This window comes from Balearica regulorum, chromosome 1 (genome assembly GCF_011004875.1).
Source record: "Balearica regulorum gibbericeps isolate bBalReg1 chromosome 1, bBalReg1.pri, whole genome shotgun sequence".
Classification (NCBI taxonomy): domain Eukaryota; kingdom Metazoa; phylum Chordata; class Aves; order Gruiformes; family Gruidae; genus Balearica; species Balearica regulorum.
This window is the reverse complement of record NC_046184.1, coordinates 98,885,819-98,897,695: the sequence shown is the minus strand read 5'-3', so window position 1 is coordinate 98,897,695 and position 11,877 is coordinate 98,885,819. Positions and strand designations below refer to the sequence as shown.

Sequence of the window (11,877 nt, the reverse complement as noted above, 5' to 3'; positions counted from 1 at the left end):
ATGCCCACCGCCGCGCGGGCGCCGCTGGGCCCGCCTTGCCCCTCTCCCGCTGGTGCGAGGCCCTCCTCGGTTTGTGCCCTCCCGCTCGCTGAGCGCCGGGAGCCGCTCCCCGGGAGGATGCCCGCGGACCCCCCGCGTGCCCGGCTGCTGCCGTCGTCGCCCCCGGGGCTGCCCCTCGGCGCGCCCGGCCACGAGTCAGGCTCGAACCGCCCGCGTCCCCGCCGCGCTGCCCCCGGCGCCCTGCTGACGCTCCCGCAGGTCAACGCTGCCTGGACGCGGCCCAGCCTCCCCGCTGCCCCTCCCTCCCGCCCCCAGAGGCTCGCCCGGCCCCGCCGCGCAGAGTAGCCGCCGCGCAGTCACGGCGCTGTCCCCGGTCTCGGCCGCCCCCCCCCGCTAACGATGAGGCCGCGGGGCAGGCGGTGCCTCCCGCTGCTGGCGGGCCTGGCGGTGGCCATCGCCCTCGCGGAGGCCGCGACCTGTGAGTGAGGCGAGGCGGGAGGGGTGCGGGGCGAGCAGGTCCGGGGCGCGCGGTGCGATCTCCGTTAGCGCCCCTCGCGCTCCCAACCGCCCGCCCCTCAGCGCCGGGGGCCGGGGGCGCCGTGGGGCCGGGGGCGCGGGGCACCGGGGCGAGCTGCCGACCGGGGACCGGCGCCGTTCCCCCTGGGCGTGGGGTCGGGGGGTGCCGCCGGCGGCCGCCTCAGCACCGAGGGGATGGGCGGCCCTCCCCACACGTCCGGTGCATCGCCACCTCCCTTCCCGGGTAGGTGCCACAGAGCCACCGCGTTGGTGGGGTGCCTTGATCCCGTCGGGTTTGGCTGCTTTCTCGAAGCCAGCCGATACGGTTGGGGCAGCTGAGCTCTCACTTGGAGGTTGGTCGCGGCTCCGAAGCTAGCTGCGGCCGAAAGGCAGCTCTGGAGCTCAGGGGAAAGCGTGCCTTCAAATAGCGCTTGATTCGCTTAGGAGAAAAATACGTGATAGATCATGGTCTCAGGAGAGTGGCGTTATTGCAAAGTCCAGGCAAGCAGCCCTGACTCTTGATAAGTTCGGACGTACCGACATAGGTAAGAACTACTTGCTGTCACATATAAATAAAAGAAAATCAAAGCTTATGTCTTTGACGTGAAAGTCTTTGAGCTTAGTACTAAAGGAAGACAATATGTATTTGGAACAAGCAGAATTGCAGCTCAAAGTAAGCCTGTTTCTGACGTGTTTTACTAATGATTAAACAGGCAGAAGAAAAACCTAATGTTTACTATTCAGACTTCTGTTTGAATGCTAGCCATTCTGACTGTGAAGGGAATGGTATGGAAAGATGAAAGTTCGTTTTATAACACTTTTAAACAGATCCTAAAAATAAGTCATCTAATCTTTTGTCATGTACTTTTCTCTGTTTTCATCACATTTTCTGTTCCATTTATCTTCCCCACTGCATACCTTGTCAGTTTTCTCTTTCATGAACAGTGAGAAATCGGAAGTTGTCCTACTCGTGCAAAATTTCAGTGGCCCATGTAGTCCAGTTTGCTATTGCTGGTTCTGAACAATGCCAGGGATTTCTGGTACATGTAAAAAAAAACCAACCCAGAAAACAGACGGATCCTAATAATGTAGCTTGTACCATTCAATAATTACAAAGGAAAGTTGCCTCTCTGTCTTAGTGCAGCTGCATTTGGTCCAACATCCAGTGACGAACAAGTTTTGGATAAGATGGAGAAGGAACAGGCAAACACCAGCATTTGGTTGGCTTTATTTTGTTGGCTGCATAAAGCTTATGCCACTCATGAGCATTTTGGGAGGCTCTAGTCATTGGAATTGTAGAGCTGATTGCAGTATAACAGTTGTACAAATAACGCCACTTTCTACAGTGGCATCACATTTCTTTTTTTATTCAGTTTATTGGGTCTTCTGAGTTTCTGAGAGAGTGCACTAGTAGGTTACAACTGCTTTTTACAACTGGGTTATTAAGCAGCTCTAGGCCATGTTTAACTAGCCCACTTAAGGCAGGCTTATAGTTGCATCTGCACTACAAAATAGCTGTAAGAACTACTGCAGCTCATCTTCTTCCCTCATTTTTTAATTTTTTTTCAGTAGCATTACTTCTAAACAAGTTATTGATAAGTAATCACTGCACAGTGTCTGTACAGCACCTATTGAAATCATGGCTAGGATTTCCATGAGGCTTCGGCGATAATCAAATGAAACACACTGAGTTCATTAAGGGTTAACTATTGGTTTGGCAGGGTCAGAAAGTGGGATGGAGTTTCCTGTAATCAAACTGGCAGCAGCGGCAAGGATTTTTTTTTTTTAAATAAAGATCCTATCATAATCTTTGTAAGGAAAGAAAAGTTGAATAAATACACTACTAATTCTATGCATGTGAATTTGAGTATTTGCAATAAAAATATGGAATTTGCATTGAGTTATATGTCTTATTTAAGCTCAAAAGTCATAGGAAATCAGCTTAAGGGAAGGGTAAACTGCTGTGATGTAGGGGAACAGACCTGATTCCATTACCCCACTGTATTGAAAACATGCGGTGGGCAGTATTACATCTGGTGTAATGTCCCCGAGAACATCGCATGCGCTTGGAATTTTCTTGTACTTTGTTTACTGAAAAACTATGTCAAAAGAGAGTGTTGTCGCTAAAGGTCAAAACAAGATTGTTTGAAATCAGTTATGAATTGGGCCTCATCTGCACCACAGAGCCTCTGCCCCAAAGCTACGTCAGCATGCTTGCACTGGTAGTAAACTCCAACCTAAACAAAATAGCAGATGCAACGTGCAGTTTTACTATTTTGTTGTCACTCCTGTTGCCGCAGAACAGATGGACTTTCTGCATCCTTCTTAATAGTCTGCTTTTATGTAATGACACATGCAGCCATTTACCCAAATTAATTAAAATGATACTAGCAACAGTTGGTGATAAATTATCAAAAAGTTTTTCTGCTTTCCAGTGTGGTTAGGGCTCAGAAGAACTCTTATGAGGCCCTTCTTGTCCTGTGATCTCGCTGTGGTTTTTTGCCAGTCCCCCAGCAACGATGTTAGTGGTGGTCTCACAGATTGAGAGAAAAGGTCTAGGAGATTCCCAGATGCAGCAGCTTCCAATTCATTGCTCCTCCTAACTGCTGTATGAAGGATACGTAACAACGAGAGAATCTAGATCCAGGCCTTGAGATGTGCTTATGGCGTACCTTAAGATTTGTGAAAGTGGAAAACAGTAGAAGAAGAAAGCAGGCTTGAATCATTTCTTTTGTGCCAGAAATTTCTGGAAGTGGGGCCCCAAAAAATAAAACTTTTCTTTCTCTGAGCAGTTTCCTTGAGGATCAGTCTTAACCTTGCAGAGTTCTTTCCATTCTTCAGTAAGACCACCATGTAGATCAACATGTATATAAGAAGAAATGGATCCTTAAATACCAGACTGCTGCCTGCTCATATACTTAGTAGCGGGAAAGGGCACAAGCTGACTTCTTGCATTTCTAAGCAACTTGCTGGTTGCTTCAAAACTTCAGAGGTATGCCATAGTATGTCCACCTTATGCTCAGGAAATCTTTCCTCCTGCCTTACCAAAAAGATTAGTCTTACCAGAATGAAAGCAAATAGATCACTTTGGAGTTACAAGCTTATGCCACATCAAATACATTTAGGATGCTGTAACAGAAAGGTTTTTTCAGGTCGTTATCCAATATTGCAGCACTTCTGAGTGCTACAGTTGTGCTCCCCATGTTTAGGATGGTATGATTTTAGTTACATCTGTCACCTGAAAGCTACTCTCACTTCACATTCTGGGCCTTATTAGCAGCTCTTTCTAATAAGCCTTCTAAGTTTTTTTCATTCCTGTTAGTGCACAGACACTGGCAGGCTGTTCTCTGGTACTTGGCTGCTTGCACGTCCCATAAAGGCACTCTGGGTTTGAGGGATTACCTGCTCATAAACACTACTGAATTGACTATGTCTGCTTGAATTGATCTTCGCAGACTAGTGCTGAATATGTATATAGACCATATGTGGTTTGCACTGCGGGTGTCATGACCCTTACACAGTTGTGCCAGTCTGAGAGGTTAAGCTGTGTAAAGGCTGATAAAAGAAGGGCAGGTGTAGAAGTGTGGTGCTCTCTAGTTAACATATGTCAGCCATGGTCTTTAACCCTATGAGCTGGACTTTTTCCAATTAGGGTCATCCATTTTTCTCTTAATCACAAGATACGTCCAGAAGTTAAACTAATGAGGCAGTCTAACTTAGTTGCTGTTCCTGTAGTGTTGTGTGCTTTATAAAGAATGTCAAAGCAAACAGATATCTTTATTTTTTAATGTAATTTCTCAACTCATTTATTTGTTCACCATTTGTGTAAAAGTCAATAAAATGACTGTAACAAGATACATGAAAAATTAAGTAATATGGCACATAACATGATGAATCCGAAATATCAAAGAAGTTAGCTAGGATTGTATTTTATCTTGGTAAGATGTGAATGTATTTGTAGGTAGTCTGCCTTGATATTTCTCAGGATATCATTCTCACCTTTTACTTTGTCTTGTTCTTTTCTGTTATTTATGTTAATTACATGTAATCAGTAGCTTGGTTTTATAAGACACATTTTTGGTCTCACATAAGTTAAATAGGATCAGAATATTTACTCCTAAAACACTGAAACAAGTAATATAAAAGGCTTCACGGCTTTTTTCCACTTGTTGGTCATATATCTGACTTCGTAATATCCATAGCTAAAAAAACCAAATCTTGTCCTGAATAGGACATTTAAATTATGATTCAGGCTATGTCTGAATTGCACAAACTTTTTTTGGTGACTCTGAATTTTTTTGGTCAGAAACAGCTATCCCACATACAGAAAACAGAATCTTTGGATTTCTTGCCCACATTTTCCAAAATGATAGCAAACAGCAACTTCTGACTAAGCACTTAATTCAGATTTTTGTTAGATTCTCATATTTGTTCAGTGCTTACAGTGTTTTTCAAGTTTTTTTATTTTTTAAAAATAAATAACAACAGAGCTCCTTCGTTTCTACAAAGTTTTATCCCAGCAGTATGCCTCTCAGTTCCTGGTGAGGAAACGTCGAGCAAATTCTTTTATGGAAGAAAGTAAGAAGGGAAATCTAGAAAGAGAATGCATTGAAGAATTATGCAATAAGGAAGAAGCCAGGGAAATCTTTGAAAATAATCCTGAAACTGTAAGTATCTACGGAATATCTACGAGGTAGATAGTAGTTCTTTGCAGAGGGAAAGCTAGAAGCACATAGAATTCACACTGCCAAACTAAAAGAACCCCACCATGCAGACCAAGAATTGGTTTGAAATTCCTTTGTGTATAGAACCTGTGCAATTAATAATGAAGACTGTATAAGCAAAGAGAATAGTTGAGTAGATATTATTTTAATTTCTTGTACGGATCACCAGTTTTAGACCACAGTTGTCTGCAAGCATTTCATGTGGGGAAACTCTGTTGGCTTCAATTAAAATTTTACACAGAGGATGCATGGCAGTGCAGCCCTTTTAATGAAGGGATTGGACATACTGCTGTGAGCTTTTTTCCTGGCAGGAGAACTCTATTCCTCTGTTCATTCCCACTGCACATTATTTAGTATTAGGTAGATTTTATTCAACTTTGTACTATAAAAGGTTTATTACAAAAAATATGTGGTTAAAATGAATTCTTGTTTTGCAAACTATGTCAGTTCCATTTTCTGTCCTTGATAACATTGCATGTATTTGGATATACTGATTGTTAAGTTTAAATAGTTTCAGTAATCAATCATCAGTTGTTTTTGACAATTTCTGTTTTAGTAACACTTTTCACTTTATGTGGAATTAATTGCATATGAAATGTTCAACCTATTCCAGGTTTTTTTGTTTATTTAAGAGTGAAAAAGGGAAATAAAGGAGGCTGCTCTGCATCCAATAACAACATCGGGCAAGATCCTCCCATTTAAAGAGACAATATTCAAAGTCATTTTGACACCAATTCAGTGCAGTATCTGAATCTCTTCACTTAGTCTTGTGTTTATTAAATCATGTGCTGTCTTAGTCTAAACAATAGCGATGTAGAAAATTTGGTCTGTATTCTATGAGTCAAAGTGACATTTTCTTTTTTGCTTCTTTTGTAGTTTTAATACCAATATATTATAGCACATATTCAGTGATATATTTTGCTGTAATACTATCTACCTTAAATTTTTCTTACTATTTTTCTTTTCTTTCTGCAGGAGTATTTTTATCCCAAATATTTAAGTAAGTATGAAAAGCCTGAACAACTCTACTATATCATTCACTGGTCTTCTTACTTGGCTAATACTAGTTTAGTTATTCTGCCCATAGTGCTTGAATGATTTCTGTGCTGATTGCAATGCATAGTAGCTCCCAAGCAGTTCTGTGTGCTTAGATCCTAGCAGAGGCACTCAGAAGGTTGGTCTGTGATCAGCTGTCCTTAATATGCCCGGACAAGTTTTCTAATTCAAGCTGTGAGAACAGACTCTTTGAAGATGCCATGCATAAGCTGTTGTAATTTCAGCCTAAATGAGTGTTTTTATCATAAGCAGATTGTGTGGGTTTGCGTTTGTAGGCTGCCTTGCCTCCCATCGAGCAGAGGTTTTCAGGGTTACTGCAGTTATTCCAGATTCTCCAGCCGACCTGAGGGCTTGTGTCAATGGTAAGTGCTGCTGTTAGACACTTTATCTAATGTACTCACATCTAACAACACACACGTACATGGCTAGAAAGCAGTTCACACAGGCAGAAAAAGAGACAAATCTCCATTTAACTTTGGCAAACTCAATAATCTGGAACAGAAGGTGACAGAAAAATATTAGGTGAGATGGAGCAGTTTCAGAGCAAGTGGTACAAGTGACCGTTTTTAACTTTATAAAGCATACTGGAAAAGAAGCATAATTAAATGCAAAATAGGAGGCAGAATTCTTCCAGAAACATGGAAGTGTCCTACACCAACCCACCAATATTCCCATATACGTCCTCCATACTCTACTATGTCTTTAATAGTTATGCCTAACTCTTTGCATCTAGCAAGTCCTGTTCTGTCAGTTCAGGGAAGAGACCAGCTGGTTAATTCTCCTTTGTACCAGCCTTTGGCCCATAGTTACGCTGTAGCCCTTCATGAAGTAGGTAACGTTACCAGCTGAAAAATTCAAGGATCAGCTGGAAGACACATTGACTCCAGACACAAGAAGGTCACAAAGCATGAAACTTGTTATGTTGCTCAAATATTTTATCTTTTACGCCTATACATTCATAAGTCCAGTGTGAACTGTGGTTTTTCTAGTAAATTCACAGGAGGTAATCTGTACCATATTCCCTACTTGTCACAGTTGAAACATCTCTCTAAACCTCTTAAACCTTTACAGCCTGGTTACATCAAAGAAGCTTTCAATTAGTTTGAGTAGGGATACTTATCCTTAACCATCTGACACTGTTTTTGTCATTGAAAACTACAGAAGGCAAAAAAAATCCTTAATAATTACACTGCACATGGTTATGGATGAACATATTTTCCAGATCACCAACGTGACTGCTGTCACAAATTAAAATGTATTCCCATTCGTATCACTCTTTCTCACTCTCATTAGAGGTCCTGGGAGGAAAGGATTTAGCAGAGTTGTGTGAATGTGCAGTGTCTCGGTATTATTCAGTGAAAACAACTAGTTTACTTGCTAGTCATTGTATTTCTCCATTTGGGTTCACATTATAAAATTAAATTAAATAAACTGTTACTATTGGTCAGTCATGAGGATAAAGGAGAAGTAAAGGACAGTATGCGTAAAATTCACAAGTGTTTCTAAGGCTTAAATGTTCAGCAAAAATTATGCACATTTCTGGAAAGGAGCTACTTCTGGAGAAGTGGAATTTGAAATTAAAACTATATAACTTTTTTATTTTTAAATGTGTTTTCATCGAGACAAAGATTTTGTGATACTGTTATCAAGAGATTTTTTTTTATTTTTAAAAGTTTTGATTTTCTGAACTTATCGATGAAATTGTTTTGATATTGTCAAAATGAAAAATCCAATTTTCTAATGAGAAATAGTTAAATAATTCTAGGAATTAGTTTATAATAATATGATTTGAATCTCAAGTTGAAAAAATCAAGGAATAAAGATAACGCAAACAGGATTGAAAAATTTCATTGCTTTCATATTTGTCAAAACGACGTATTTCAGAACACAAATGAACACACATTTAAGGATACACATTTCTGGATAAACAATTACAAAAATTTGTGGCTATATTGACTTTTTAATTCCTATCTAAGAAGGAAAGAGAAAGTTTTCATAGGAATTGAAGACTCTTTTTCATACTTTTCTAATCCAAGCAGGTATCTAAGCTGCATCTTTTAAGTCTGTATCCTATAAATCTGCATACTTAATTGCTTTTGAAAATAAGCACTTAAAAAAAAATCCCTGCATTTGCATCTATCCAGCTCACCATGGCACATCTATTGGATACCAGAGCCTCTGAGTGGCAGAGGGTACAGGTACCACAATACATTTCTTGCCACCTACCCTTTCTATTGCAGGCTGAGTATATCTTCTGACATTTAGTTGTTGTCACAAGTGTTGATCAAAAAGCGTTCCTGGATAGTAGCTCAGAAGGCACCCTGAACTGGCAAAAGAGGAATACCAGGCCTGCTTTTGGAATGAATGGCTGTTACATTACTGTTCCTGCAGTGGCATCTTAATTGTTCATCTGTGGACATAACCTCTGTGTCCATCCAGTCCTATCCATCCTGTCTTGTCTTCTTCCTCTAGTGTATTTCACCATTTCTCCTTTTTTCATTCATTGGTTTCCTCAATTTTCTTGCCCTTTATAGCCTTAATTCACCTTATTCCATCTACTCATGTTTCACACTGCCAACTGAATCCATCCATCAGTTCAGACACTCACAAGCCACCGCTGCCTTTTGCTCAGAAACATTTAGTCAAGTTTGTTCCCCAGTTGCACACTCTGAGGATATCTCCACATATATCACTTATGAAATACTTTGCTCATACCAAGCTGGTACTGCACTTATTCCTGGACCTACAAAATCAATAAACGATCAAAAAAGAGAAAAAAAGATGTAGGGAGTTCTAGAACTTACATTTGGAAATTGCCATGAAGGATCCATACATAAACCCCATTCCTTTTACTTCTTCTGCACAATTTTTTCTGTCATTCTTCATCTGCAACTGGAGTCCTTTAGTCTGCAATATGAATATTACATGACATGCAGCACCTATTCTAGAGGTGCTCTGTAGTTTTGGAGCTTGGCTAGCCTCTTGGCATTTGGATTTACTTGCAACAGAATTTAATGAGAAGTAGATTTAGTCAACAAATATACTAACAGATTTTGTTAAGCTTTCTTAGTCACAGAAAGCTAATTTTTCTATGGGGGTCAGTTCTTTAGTTTTGTGAGTGAAATAAGAAACAGTTAAGAAATCCAGTGAGTCCTTAGGTACAGAATTGTAGCAAGTTTTGTACTTCAGGAACATTGCCTTTCATTCCACTTTCTTGAATCTGAACATCAAAAAATCATTTCTTTTCATTCTGCTATCTGTTCTTTTAGGACACTACTTATCTGTAAAAGCATGCCTCAGAATGACATTCCAGAGCTTTACAAGAACATATCTTTAAAGTAGAAACAACATATTTGTAATGTTCGGAGGCTTTGGTTTTTTTCTCAGTCACTTGCAAATTCTTGCTGACAGAATTAACAGCAAGATGGTTGTAGGGTACTTGATGTTATGCATCAAGCCCTTTCCTGTTTTGCGAACAGTGAAAGGTACCTGAGGAAAAGAAGAAGAAAGACTAAACTGATCCTTGAGGAAAAATAACCCCAAATAACAAGTATTTCCAATGTTTCCATCCCACAGAAATTTCAAACCAGTGTAGCCCTCTGCCATGCCATAAAGATGGATATAAGGATTGCATAGATGGACAAGCCAAATATACATGCGTCTGTAAACCAGGATGGCAAGGAGAAAAATGTGAAGAAGGTATAGCCTCTAATCTCATTACAATGTTAGTTCTCAGGACCACAATTTTAGTTCTACTATTATTGAACAGTATCAGATTTTTACGTATACCCACACAGTTGGTCAATGGATGCCGTCCCTCTGAGCAGAGATTTTTATTTTGTTTTCCTTCTAGATATAAATGAATGCGAAGACTTAAATGGAGGTTGTAGCCAACGCTGTTCTAATTTACCTGGAAGCTACCGTTGTTTATGTGAAGATGGCTACTTCATGCATTCAAATAAACGGGATTGTGGAGGTAGGAAGTGAGTCTTAAGGAGGATGTCATTACATGACAGTACGTTGCCTGTTGACTAGAGAGGAAAGAATTTAGTCCAGTAGTTCATAAATGCTCTGTCAGCAGAAGCTTGCATTGCTTCTGAGAGATGCAGTCCTGCTTCAACCTGCTGCTCATTCCACCTGCAGCCTTACACCACTGCAAGCATTTGTGCAACTGTATTGTGAACCAGATCAAGGAACTGAGGTGGGTTGAAACCAATTCAGGAAAAAGAAAACAAAAAAAGAAAACAAAAAGAAAAATAGAAGAATTAAACAGAGAAAGACTATATATTAGATTGTGGTCCCTTACTAGAACTCTGTAAAGCTTGTTTTGATCACTAACCAGTTTCACATGCCCTTTAAGCATACTGAAACAAGAATCTAGAGTGGTGCGACCACCTAACATTGTTACTGTGGAAACCCTGTCTGGTAAACACTGGCTTAGGCTGAATCACTCCTAATTAGTGATGGTGCTCTTTGGGGAGTTTGAAGTTCATCGGAGAAGAAACTATTATGAATCTGAAAATGCTCTTAATGGAGAGAAAGATTTCCCTTTTACTCACCCAGCATAATTTTTTCTGTACATGCTTGTGTCTGTTATTATTGGCCATGACCTACATGCTTCATTCCATTCCAGATAAAGACTATATATTAACATAATTAGCAATTCTTACTACATAGTTAGAAAAAAAAATACAACCTTATTCCATTTGAATGCCATATATTTTATTGATGAACTATGCCAAGAGTTTTGGATAATGTTAAATACTATGAGAGGCCAGACTTGAGGGTCATCTCCTGATGTTACTTCCTTTAGTCTATGTTTTGCTTTTTTTTTTTTTTTTTTGTGAATGAATAATTTCTGAAGAAATTCCAGAAGAACAGAAGATTGCTGTTTTGTCAAAAAGGGCAAGAGGATAAGCTGGTTAGAATATCTGTAATTCTTGGAAAGATACTTGAAAAAGTTGGTTAAAAAAATACTTAAAGATAAAAATACACTAATATGCCTTAGTACCTAGACTACTAGTTTGGTCATTTGATAAACTGGATTTAAGTGTTTCATTACATCCAACTTCAAAATTATACACCTAGGAATTTGGAGTACACACAGTAACTGTAGAAAACTAGGCCGAATTCAGGACAACTTTGACTTAATAAATGTTTTGGGAGTCCTAGCAAGCCAGTGGCAGAATCTGTTCTCCCTGGCAGCACCATTTCTACAACTAATATAAAACCAGAGGAAACTAGAATGATCCCTGCATATACAAGTGGAAATTAAGGTACTACCAGGGATCTAGTATTTTTCTGTCTACTAGACATTTAGTAAGATTGATACTATACGCTGCATCCAGTTGTCGCATCTGCATTTTGAAAGTGACATTGAAAAATTGGAAACAATATAAAAGATAGACACTAAAATGGTTTGAGGGATGGAGAGACAGTGAGGGACTTGAACACCTGTCAGCATAGCCAATTAAAAGACAATAGTGACATGAATTGATCATAGCACGTAAGAAACTCTGATAATCTTATCTCTTGTCTTTCTGGATGTCTTTTTCTAAGATAGGATTTTATAATGCAGTCT

General features: G+C 40.0%; 1 protein-coding gene across 1 annotated transcript in view; it reads left to right on the top strand.

The window, feature by feature from the left end:
* The first annotated feature begins 73 nt into the window (after nt 1-73).
* The window catches only part of PROS1 (protein S), a 33,273-nt gene continuing 21,469 nt past the window's right edge, over nt 74-11,877 (top strand). The window contains exons 1-6 of the mRNA XM_075768140.1: nt 74-478; nt 5,026-5,183; nt 6,216-6,240; nt 6,572-6,658; nt 9,873-9,995; nt 10,150-10,272. Coding sequence (XP_075624255.1) covers nt 400-478; nt 5,026-5,183; nt 6,216-6,240; nt 6,572-6,658; nt 9,873-9,995; nt 10,150-10,272 — 595 coding nt within the window. The 5' untranslated portion in view covers nt 74-399. The remainder of the gene's footprint in view (nt 479-5,025; nt 5,184-6,215; nt 6,241-6,571; nt 6,659-9,872; nt 9,996-10,149; nt 10,273-11,877) is intronic.